This window comes from Piliocolobus tephrosceles, chromosome 1 (genome assembly GCF_002776525.5).
Source record: "Piliocolobus tephrosceles isolate RC106 chromosome 1, ASM277652v3, whole genome shotgun sequence".
Lineage (NCBI taxonomy): Eukaryota > Metazoa > Chordata > Mammalia > Primates > Cercopithecidae > Piliocolobus > Piliocolobus tephrosceles.
In genome coordinates this window covers 154963312-154975945 of record NC_045434.1, presented here as the reverse complement: position 1 = coordinate 154975945, position 12634 = coordinate 154963312, and the positions used below count along the sequence as shown (strand labels likewise).

At 40.4% G+C, this 12634-nt stretch overlaps 1 protein-coding gene across 1 annotated transcript in view; it reads left to right on the top strand.

Annotated features, from left to right (window-relative positions):
• The window catches only part of IL23R (interleukin 23 receptor), an 85711-nt gene that overhangs the window by 37843 nt on the left and 35234 nt on the right, over positions 1 to 12634 (top strand). The window contains exon 7 of the mRNA XM_023209854.1: positions 9959 to 10115. Coding sequence (XP_023065622.1) covers positions 9959 to 10115 — 157 coding nt within the window. The remainder of the gene's footprint in view (positions 1 to 9958; positions 10116 to 12634) is intronic.

Genomic DNA, 12634 nt, shown 5'->3' with positions numbered 1-12634 from the left:
CTATAACCCCTTTGTTTTGGCCAATTTCTCCCATTTGGAATGGCTGTATTTACCCAATACCTGTACCTTCATTGTATCTAGGAAGTAACTAACTTGTTTTTGATTTTATAGGCTCATAGGTGGAAGGGACTTGCCTTGTCTCAGATGAAACTTTGGACTGTGGACTTTTGGGTTAATGCTGAAATAAGTTATGACTTTGGGGGACTATTGGGAAGGCATAGTTGGTTTTGGAATATGAGGACATGAATTTGGAAGGGTCAGGGGTGGAATGACATGGTTTGGCTGTGCCCCCACCAAATCTCAACTGGAATTGTAGCTCCCAGAATTCCCATGTGTTGTGGGAGGGACCCAGGGGGAGGTAACTGAATCATGGGGGCCGGTCTCCCCGTGCTTTTCTCATGATAGTGAATAAGTCTCATAAGATCTGATGCATTTATCTGGGGTTTCCGCTTTTGCTTTTTCCTCATTTCCTCTTGCTGCTGCCATGTAAGAAGTGCCTTTCACCTCCTGCCATGATTCTGAGGCCTCCCCAGCCATATGAAACTCTAAGTCCAATTAAACCTCTTTTTCTTCCCAGTCTCCAGTATGTCTTTATCAACAGCATGGAAACAGACTAATGCAATACCCAGTGTTTAGCTCCCACTCGTAAGTGAGAACATGTGGTATTTATTTTCTGTTCCTGTGTTAATTCGCTTAGGAAAACCACTCTAGCTTTAATAATGATTATTGTATGCTTGCAAACAGAGAGCTGTTTCTTGAAACAATCCACTTGCCTTTTATAAGTTGCTAAATAGACACATCTTCAACTAAGAGGAATCTATCTGATTAGCTATTTGTAATTCAGTGTCTCCTAGGGTGAAATTTATATCAATGATCATGGATAAAAAATTTAAGTATTCCGTGCTGAAATTTGACAGGCATCCAGGGAAACAAAAGTTCTTTGGAAAGGAGAACTGAGATTTATGAATGTTTCTTTTTAAGTGAAAAGCATACAGCTCGGAGTGTAATATTTATTACCAGTATAGGCCTGAGTCTTAGGTGAGCTTAAAGATGACGATAATCTGAATAAAGATGAGTTTTAAAAAGTGGATGTCTAGAGAAATAAATGAACCATCCTTAAATGCCAAGGATAAATTATCTAGTGTCTTAAGAAAGACATAGCTGCAAGGTTCATTAATAAAGTCATATCAGATAACAGCACCTGGGAACAATGTAATAAAAACTCAGTAATTTCAACTGTGGAGGAACACTAGCCTGATTTAGGAAGAAGTTTCAATTTTGATATATTTTAAAAGAAATGCCATTTTATTATTTTTAAGTGTAACAAACTGCCATTTAGTCCAAATAATTAAGAAATAGTTTCTGGCCTTTTTTTTTTTTTTTCTTCAGATACTTTTTTAAGGTTTCTTTTTTAGAGATAGGCTCTCACTTCATCACTCAGGCTGCAGTTCGGTGGTGCAATTATAGCTCACTGCAGCCACAAACTCTTGGGCTCAAGTGCTCCTGCCACCTTAGCCTCCCAAGTAGCTGGGACTACAGTCACTCACCACTATGCCTGGCTAATTTACTTTTATTTTTATTTTTTGTAGGGTCTTGCCATGTTGCCCAGGCTGGTCTTGAACTAGCCTCAAATAATCCTCCCCCTGGCTTTCTTGTCAGCCTCCCGAAGTGCTAGGATTACAGGCATGAGCCACAGCACCTAGCCTGGCTTTTCTTAATTAACAGTTATGTATCAGCTGTGAAATTACCAGTTTTCAGAGTTAAATAAAATTATATATATTTAACACTAAAACATACATTAAGCATAACTTAATTTTTCTTTGGTGCTAAGCATGATTCCAAATCCTTTTACTGTTTAGGACTGATTCTGCATATCAGTTTTGCTATAGAGTAGTATATCATAAAGTATCAAGAAGATGGGGGTAAAACTATACTAATTTTATTATATACCCTAAAAATTACTCATTAAAAATAAATTCCTTATGTCAACTTGTTTACCTGTGTTCACTCAAATCATAAATGTGAACTTTCTGGTAGTTTGCATTACACTTAAATGGGATCCATGTTCTGCATCATTTGATCCATAATCAAGTGAAGATCCTGCTGAATTCCTTTTGCAATATGCAGAATTTAGATACATTTCAAAGTAACACAAATAAAATTCTCAAGTCTTAAATTCTGAACTAATGGGGTTTTTTTTTATCCTAATAAGACACCTGGGATCCTTGTATAGTATCACAATCATAGAATGATATTAAAGAATACCAAGTTTCTTAGACTGGGTGCAGTGGCTCATGCCTGTAATTCCAGTGCTTTGGGAGGCCAAGGCAGGCGGATCACCTGAGCTCAGGGATTAAAGACCAGACTGGCCATGATAGCAAAACCTTGTCTCTACTGAAAACACAAAAAATTTAGCCGAGCGTGGTGGTGCGTTCCTGCAATCCCAGCTACTCAGGAGGCTGAGGCAGGAGAATCGCTTGAATCTGGGAGGTGGAGGTTGCAGCGAGCCAAGATGGAGCCACTGTACTCCAGCCTGGGTGACAGAGTGAGACTCTGTCTCCAAAAAAAAAAAAAAAAAAAAAAAGATACCAAATACTCTTACTTCATGTAAATAGGAGTATGTAATAGACTAGAAAAAATGCTTAGAAAATAGAAAGTAACTGTATTATCAATGTCTCTGAATAAGTTTTCAGGAGCCAACTGTTTTCTGGTTGAAAATTCTTGTTCTCTGCTCCCCCTGGTGGTGCTACATAGGCCATCTTGGTAACAGGTACATTTGAGCTCACTTTTCTAAATCTTCTCTTTGTCAGAAGTGTCAAATAGAGCAGAAAGAATATGTGTTATTTCATCTGCTCTTCATAACAATCCTTCGTGATAGGTAGTATTAGCTTGATTATATAAATAGGGAAATAGAGTTTGAAAGAGGTCAAGCCAGATTTTTTTGAACCTATACCATCAGTAACTAAGTGCCTCTCACAGACTCTACATCACTTTAAAGACCAAATAAATATTTACAAAATGAAAAGATAGGTTTCAATCCAAAGCCAGGTTCTGTCTCTTCCATCATTATATTTTTTTAAGTTTTTTAAAACTCATGACTCCCTCAGTCAATCTACCACGTTTCCGTTAAACACAACTGCTAACACAGAAAAAGTGAATTACCATTTCTATCCAGATCACTGAAGCCAAGGCACTGTAGCCAGAATGAAGCTTTGTTTACATTTGCTACTATCAGTTTCATCTGGGTCATGCATGAAGTGTTGTCTCTGCATTTCTGTAGGAAGACAGGAAAGTCAGAGTCAAGAGGAGTGGGAGGATACCAAAGATTACAGGTCTCTTCTGCCACTTCAACCTGCATTAGATATTGCTGGAGGTGGGGGGTTTACTTCAAAGCAACAGGAAAGCCTTGTGGCCAAGAGCACAGGCTCTAGAGTTCAAAGCCTGGCTCTGCTACTTTCTAGTCATGCAATCTATTTTTTTTTTTCCCCCTTTTGAGACAGGGTCTTGCTCCACTGCCCAGGCTGGAGCACAGTGGCACAATCTCAACTCACTACAGCCTTGACCTCCTGGACTCAAGCAATCCTCCTGCCTCAGCCTCCTGAGTAGCTGATCACAGGAGAGTGCCACCATACCCAGCTAAATTTAAAAAATTCTTTTGTAGAGACAGGGTTGTGTCATGTTGCCCAGGCTAGTGTCAAGGTCTCTAACTCCTGAACTCAAGCAACTGTCTCGCCTTGGCCTCCCAAAGTGCTGGTATTACAGGCATGAACCACTGCTCCTGGCTGAGTCATTCAATCTTTTTTTTTTTTTTTCTTTTTAGACAGAGTCTCACTGTGTTGCCCAGGCTGAAGTGCAGTGGTGTGATCTTGGCTCACTGCAACCTCCGCTTCCCGGGTTCAAGCAATTCTCCTGACTCAGCCTCCCTAGTAGCTGGGATTACATGCGCCAGCCCCCACGTCTGGCTACTTTTTGTATTTTTAGTACAGACGGGGTTTCACCATGTTGGCCGGGCTGATCTCAAGTGATCTGCCCTCCTCGGCCTCCCAAAGTGCTGAGATTACTGCGCCCAGCCTAGTCATGCAATCTTGAGCAAGTTTCTTATCTTCTCTGTGCCTCATTATTCCCATACATAACATAGGGATAAGATAAGCACTTACCTCATCTGTTTATTGGGGGAAAGGGGATCCAATGATGTAAAAAGTTAGCTACAAGCCTGGAATAGAGGAATTGTTCACTAAATGCTAGCTAGTAATGTTACTCTCTAGCCTCTAGGGGAGTCATGCAGCAGGGATAGTAGAGCAAAGTAATCCACCTGAAAGTCACAGTATTGAGGGTGCTTTTCAGCCCCTTTAGCTAAGGTACAGACAGACTGGGAAGTATCTAAGGGAATTAGGCTGACGAGGCAAGGAGAATATGTGCCATGCAGCAGTCCATGTTTCAGGCAATGATGATGGCATATATGATGGGGTTCCATAAGCTTATCATGCAGCTGAAAAATTTCTATCACCTAGTGATTTATATTACAAGTGCCTGCAGGATTCAGTACAGTAACATGCTTTATAGGTTTGTAGCCTAGAAGCAATAGGCTGTACCTATAGTGTAGTAGACTATACCACCTGTGTAATTACAATCTGTGATGTCCGTACAATGATGAAATTGCTTAATGATGCATTTCTCAGAATGTATCCCCATCGTTAAGTGACACATGACTGTAGTTATCACTTGAGAGATGGTTCCAGGTCAATGCTTCAGATTTTGTCTCTGGAGACACAACTGCCTCTGGGAGAACATTTACAAACATCTTGCTCCAACCTCATTCACTTCTCTTCCTTCTGAATCCCCTAGCAGTCTAGCTTAGACCACCAGGTTGGAACAGATACAGATTTTAGTAAAGGCTCAGAGATAGCAAGAAGAAAATAAATCTCAGTTGGAGGAGGGGAGGCACAAGCCTATATTCAGCTACCTGAGAGGCTGAGGCAGGAAGATCACTTGAGCCAGAGGTTTGAGGCTGTAGTGCACTATGATCCCAGCTGGAATAGCCACTGCACTGCAGCCTCGGCAATATGGTGAGACCTCCACTTCTATAAAAAGAAAGAAAATAAACATCTCAGAGAAAAACCACCTGCTATGTCATCTTGATTACAAAATTTAACTAGCTTTTCAAAGTTGGTTTGAAACCTGTCTTTTCATTTTCTGAAAATATCGAGTCCCTAAAGTGATGTAGAGTCTGTGAGAGACACTTAGTTACTGATGGTATAAGTTCAAAAAAATCTGGCTTGACCTCTTTCAAACTCTATTTCCCTATTAATATAATGGAGCTAATACTACCTGTCACAAAGGATTGTTATGAAGAGCAGATGAGATAACACATATTCTTTCGGTTCCATTTGCCACTTCTGACAAAGAGGAGGTTTTGAAAAGTGAGCTCAAACGTACCTGTTACCAAGATGGCCTATGTAGCACCACCAGGGGGAGCAGAGAACAAGAGTTGCAACTAGAAAACAGTTGGTTTCTGAAAACTTTGAGAGACACTGGTGATATAATTCCTTTCTATTTCCTAAACATTTTTCTAGTTTATTACATACTCCTATTTACATGAAATAAGAGGGATTGGTATATCGGCTATCTACTGCTACAATAATGTGTAACAAACTGCCACAAAAACTGGAGTGACATATAGCAATAAACTTTTATTTCTCACAGTCAATGGGGCCCAAATGGTCTAAGTTGAGCTTGCTGGGATTGGGCATGTGTTTACAGCTCAGCTGGCTCACTCCTATGTCTTTGCATGAGCTCTCCTGTACGTGTCTCCCGGTCTTCTTTCTGCATCAACAGGCTCGCCTGGGCATGTCCTTATGGTGATGGCAGAGGGCAAGAGCACCTACACCCAATCTCTCCAGTGTCTTTCAATCCTCTGCTTGTATCAGGCTCACCGACGTCTGCTGGCTCAAAGTAAGCCACATGGACAAACCAGAACAAGAATGGCAGAACGTTCAAAGCTACATAGTAAAGGGACAGGATATATGGCAGGGAAATTACCAGGACATTATTGCAATCCACCTCAAAATGTCGTCAGGCTCTCCACCTGCTGCTGGAATCAGTTCGTGCCAGGAGAGGAGGATGGTAGCATTTTTCCAAACAACAAAGACCAAGAATCTTGGCAGTCTTCATCCTACTCTAGCATTTGACACTGTTGACCACCTTGTCCTGAAAATGTTTCTCCTCTTGGTTTTCCCATTTCAAGAATGTGTTAGTCTTCTATCAGTATTTCTGGATGCTCTTTCCTTTGTAAATTATTTTTTCTGCCAGTTCCCTAAACATTGGCATTCCCTTCATACCTACCATCTCACTGTTTCCTCTCTTTCTTACTCCTTTCACCTACTGCCAAGGCCTCAGTTACACCTGTATGTAGGCTAGAACTTGGAGCCCTCCCAACTCTCATGAAAGTCAGACCTACATTTCTAGCTATTTGTTGGTATCTTTATGGGCTGTCTCCTAGGCCCCTCAAATTCATGTCAAAAATTGAGCTCCCAGTTGGGAACAGCAATCCACACCTACTTCCATATACTCTATTTCAGGGGTGTTTGCCACATTGTATATACTTTCCTGTTTACACTTCTGTTTCTCTACTCTTTAACTATGAACTCATGGAAGGCAGGGATGTGCCATGATCATTTTTTGCATCTCTATTTATTTTTGTAATGTCAAGTTCATGTAGCATTAGCTACATGAAACATTTCATTAAAACATTAGCTATTACTATTATTATTATTATTATTTGTCTTTAATGGTGTCCAATTTTAGTGACAGAGGCAGAGAAATCTTAGCTATGTGTTCAAGTCAGAGGCAGAGAAATCTTAGCTATGTGTTCAAGTAAGTGGATTATTGGTGACTCATTTCTCTAATTAAGCTACACCAGGGTCTCAGCAAACTTTTTACTCGAGGGCCAAATGGTAAATATTTTAGGCTTTGCAGAACATAAGATTTCTGTCTCAACTACTCAACTGTGTGTTTGTAGCGTGAAAGCAGTCTTAGACAATTATGTAAATGAATGGGCATAGTCTGTTCCAGTAACATTTCATTTTTGGACACTGAAATTTGGATTTCACATAATTTCCATGCATCATGAAGTAGTCTTTTATAAACATTTTCTTTCGACCATTTAAAAATGAGAAAACTGTTCTTAACTTAGGCTGCACAAAACCAAGTATTTGTTCTTTTCTTGGAAGGGCTGATAGAACAACACACAGATAGCAAAGACAAATCCTTGGCTTTGGCATTCCAAGTCTACAAGTTGGTATAAGACAGAAAATGTGGAAGAACATATGATTAGTCACAAATAAATTTCCCCATCACCACCCCATTTCCCTCCTCTTCCAAACACTAGATAAAACTTACCTGGGCAGAAAGAGGAGGAGATTGTAGGGTAAAGGGAGAAACCAAGGGCTTAGACACTGGTGGGTTACCAAGGACCCTCTCATCCTGTGCCGTGTCCCACATTGATAGTTGGGGAAGGTAGGGATTATAGAACTCTAACTATATTGGAGATTTTTTTTCCCTCCACCCAAGGATGTTCCCAGGAACTTATATTTAACCTAAGAAAAGAGAGATCTCAAACTGATGAACATTAAGTTTCAATGACCCCCAACCTTCAGAGTTGAGGCTCTAAGTAGAAATGGACTTATTTCAAAATTTCTTGCACTCTTTAAATTATATTATTTACAGAGGTGCTCAATTAAGTCCAGCTTTTTCAATATTCGTTTTAGCCTCCAAAGATATTATCCTGAGGTATCATGTTGTACTTGCAGGGCCCTAAGCAGCCACCTGGTTTGCCTCATGGTTTAAACAACTGATAACAGTTCCATAACATTCTTCTTACTATTTCGGAATTCTGACTGTACTTTAGGATATTTCTTTCCTTCGAGAGGACTTATCTATAAATGTAATGGTAAGAAGCATATTGGAGAATAACAGCTTCCTTACAAGAGACACTAATATGAAGCAGAGTGCATCTGAAAGTCAAATCTTTGGCACAGTAAGCAAAATTTCTCTAGATCCCAGGAGACCTCAGACACTCTCCAGTTATATTAACATTGCAGAAAATTTCCAGGGCCGTGAATAGAGACGTGGCCTATGGAAACTCTGAATGATATCTTTCATACAGAATTTGAAAAATATCATTCAGAGTTTCCATAAGCCATGTCTCAATAGACAAAACTATTCTGGGGCAGATGACATCCCCAAACAAATATTTCCATGAATTTTACATTTTCAGTGCATTGCAGGTTTGAAGGATTAATGCTAAGATTGGGTTTTAAATGGAAGTATCCCTGAGAGAGGTTGATAACTCGTTCTTTTTTTTTAATCTCAATCGTTCTAACTTTCTCTTTCATGAGTATCTGATAACTGCTTTCACCTAGTTGTGGCATAAATGCATTTCTAGACATATTGACATATTTTATGTCTGCCTTTCAATCATGCTTCACTTTTCCCGGTAAATCAGTTACTAGAACATACTGAAGATGCTGTACAAATGTCTTGGTTTCTTTCTGCCAACTGAAACAGCTTGTTTGGGGCTCATTTTTCATTATGTTTTATAGCAGGGTGTAGTGCTCCAGGGAAAAAAAGATTTTTGTGTTTATCCCTCAGCTATTATCTTTATCCTCCACTGGATTTCTCAGTTCAACATTCTTAATATTTTAATTTTTCTCTGACACATACACATATATATACACACACATATATAGATATATACATATATATGTGTGTATATATGTATATTATTGGGCCTTGTAGAATCTGCAATAACCTGCAATGAGGACCAATTTGCAGCTTAGCTTATAGGTATTTTTTTCTAAAAGTCACCATTAGCGAGTAAAATTATTTCATCATTCAGGAAGAATTATTGATCTAAATATCCAGCTGCAGGGGAGAGAGAAATTCAAACAGGTGCTATCAGTTACCAATTTTCCCACCCCATTAAAAGAATATATTCCAAAATTAAGAATATATTCCAAAATTAAGACTGGGCATGATGGCTCACTCCTGTAATCTCAACACTTTGGGAGGCCAAGGCAGAGGATGACATGTGTCCAGGAGACCAGCCTGGGCAATGTAATGAGACCTTGTCTCTACAAAAAAAATTAAAAATTATCCAGTCATGGTAGTGCATGCTTGTAGTCTCAGCTACTTGGGAGGGTGAGGCAGGAGGATCGCTTCAGCCCAGGAGGAGGTGGAGGTTGCAGTGAGCTGTGATCGAGCCACTGCACTCCACAGTCCAGGCTGGGCAACAGAGTGGGACCCTATCAAAAAAAAAATATATATATATATATATATATATATGTATATATATATACACACACACACACACACAAATAAATATATACATATACATATACACATATAAATATATATATAATATTATATTTGGACTTTCTTGAGATTTGAGACAGTTGTCAAACATAAAGCAGTGTGGGCCGGGCACGGTGGCTCACACCTGTAATCCCAGCAGTTTGGGAGGCCGAGGCAGGCGAATCACTTGAGGTAAAAAATTCAAGACCAGCCTGGCCAACATGATGAAACCTCATCTTTACTAAAAATACAAAAAATCAGCCAGGTGTTGTAGTGCACACCTGTAGTCCCAGTTACTTGGGAGGCTGAGGCAGAAGAATCGCTTGAATCGGGAGGCAGAGGTTGCAGTGAGCCGAGATCAAGCCACTGCACTCCAGCCTGGGCAACAGAGCGAGACTCCATCTCAAAGAAAGTAGTGTGTATTTCAGTTTTAATGTTTGAGACAGTGTTTGGTTATGTATGGCCATGTTTTATATAAAGAACACTTTGTTTTCCTAGAGTCTAGAAGAGAGCTTGGAACATAATAGGTGTTCCATACATTTCCGCTAAATAAAATAATTGTTTTAAAAGCACACTGTATTTTATGATTGTTATCTGTCCATTTTAGGTTAAAGAATTTGACACCAATTTTACATATGTGCAACAGTCAGAATTCTACTTGGAGCCAAATACCAAGTACATATTTCAAGTGAGATGTCAAGAAACAGGCAAAAGGTACTGGCAGGCTTGGAGTTCACCGTTTTTTCATAAAACACCTGAAACAGGTGAGTGCACTTATATATTTTATTCTCTTGGACTTTTCTTCATATATCTTTTCTGCTGAGCTCAGTGGCTCACACCTCTAATCCCAGCACTTTGAGAGGCCAAGGCAGGAAGATTGCTTGAGCCTAGCAGTTCGAAATGAGCCTGGGCAATGTAGTGAGACCCTAGTCTGTACAAAAAAATAATTATTATTATTAGCCTGGGTGGTAGAATGCATTTGTAGTCCCAGCTACTTGGGAAGCTGAGGTGGTAGGATCTCCTGAGCCCAGGAGTTTGATGCTGCAGTGAGTTATGATCATCCCACTGCTTTCTAGCCTGGAGGACAGACCAAGACTGTGTTTCCTAAAAAAGTTTAAAACAGCCAGGTGCAGGGGCTTACGTCTGTAATCCTGGCACTTTGGGAGGCCGACGTGGGTGGATTACCTTAGGTCAGGACTTCAAGACCTTCTCGGCCGACATGGTGCAACCCTGTCTCTACTAAAAATACGAAAATTAGCTGGGCATAGTGGCGGGTGCCTATAATCCCAGCTACTCAGAAGGCTGAGGCAGGAGAATCGCTTGAACCCGAAAAGTGGAGGTTGCAGTGAACTGAGATGGTACCACTGCACTCCAGCCTGGGCAAGAGAGCGAGACTTGGTCTCAATAATCGTAATAACAATAATAATAATCATCATCATCATCATCATCATCATCATCATAAAATAAATATGTTTAAAACAAAAACAAAATAAAGCTACAAAATATTTTTTTTTCTCTTTAACTTCGACCAAAATTGACAAAACTATTCTAGGGCAGATGGTAACATTTAAATTGTTATTTTGATTTGATTTTCTTAAGGCTTACTATAATTTGTATAATGGTTCTCAAACATTCCTGGGCATAAAAACCACCTGGGAGGCCTGGTGCAGTGGTTTACACCTGTAATCCCAGCACTTTGGGAGGCCAAGGCAGAAAGATTGCCTGAGCCCAGGAATTCAAGACCAGACTGGGCAAGATAGAGAGACCCCATCTGTACCAAAAATACAACTAAAATTACCCCGGCATGGTGGCCCACGCCCATAGTCCCAGCTACTTTGGGACTACAGGAAGAATTATTTATCTAAACAGGCTCTGATCATAGCTCACTGAAGCCTCTACCTCCTGGGCTCAAGCAATCCTCCTGCCTCAGCCTCCCAAGTGGCTGAGACTACAGATGCGGTCCACCATGCTAGCTGAGGCAGGAGGATCACTTGAACCTGGGAGGTCAAGACTGCAGTGAGCCATGTTCACGCCACTAAACTCCAACCTGGGTGACATCCTGGGCAATTGTGAGCCATACAATAAGCTAAGAATATGTACTGAAAAATATAATCTGGGTGTGGTGGCTCATGCCTGTAATCCCAGCACTTTCAGAGGTGAAGGCAGTTGGATCACTTAAGCCCAGGAGTTTGAGACCAGCCTGGCCAACATAGCAAAATCCCATCTCTACTGAAAATACAAAAATTAGCTGGGCACGGTGGTACATGCCTATAATCCCAGCTATTCAGGAGGCTGAGGCAGGAGATAGAGGTTTCTGTGAGCCGAGATCACACCACTGCACTCCAGCCGGGGCAACAGAGTGAGACGCCATCTCAGAAAATATTATTCAGAACATATTCTCCTAAAAGAGACACCAAACAATCATACCAATAAACTTTATCTACTATATGCAAAGCAAAGCAATCAGAAAGTTAAAACTCTTAAACACAGAATTAATTCTCTTCTCATCAACAGGATTTAGCTGATTTATTATCTTTAGATATTTTCCTACTCCTAATATTATTAGCTTAATTTTATATTCATTTACTGATGCCATTCAATAACATCTTAGCCAAATAGACTTCAGTTGAAGCAAATAATAAAATGAATCTATTGTAATTGTAGTAGTACTAATGGCCCCACTAACCTAAAGATGTTTCCCTACTGTAGGTACCTCATACACTAGATTTAACATTTTCTTTTCAGAAATGAAGGACTTTATTATAATCACAGCATGAATAGCATCATTATTATAACATTCTGGAATTGTGTTATATGTTTTCAAGGCACTTTGATATGCATTATAAATATTGATGGCTGCCAAATTAGTAGAGGGAGCAAAGAGCATGACTAGCTGCAAAGCTCTTCAGGTACCTCCTACTGCCCAAATCTTAGAAATACTTTGGCCAGGTGCAGTGTCTCATGCCTGTAATCCCAGCACTTTGGGAAATGGAGGCAGGTGGATTGCTTGAGCCTAGGAGTTCAAACCCAGCCTGGGAAATATAGTGACACTCTGCTTCTATTTAAAAAAAATAAAAATAGGCCGGGCACGGTGGCTCAAGCCTGTAATCCCAGCACTTTGGGAGGCTGAGACGGGCGGATCACGAGGTCAGGAGATCGAGACCATCCTGGCTAACATGGTGAAACCCCGTCTCTACTAAAAAATACAAAAAACTAGCCGGACGAGGTGGCGGGCGCCTGTAGTCCCAGCTACTCGGGAGGCTGAGGCAGGAGAATGGCTAAA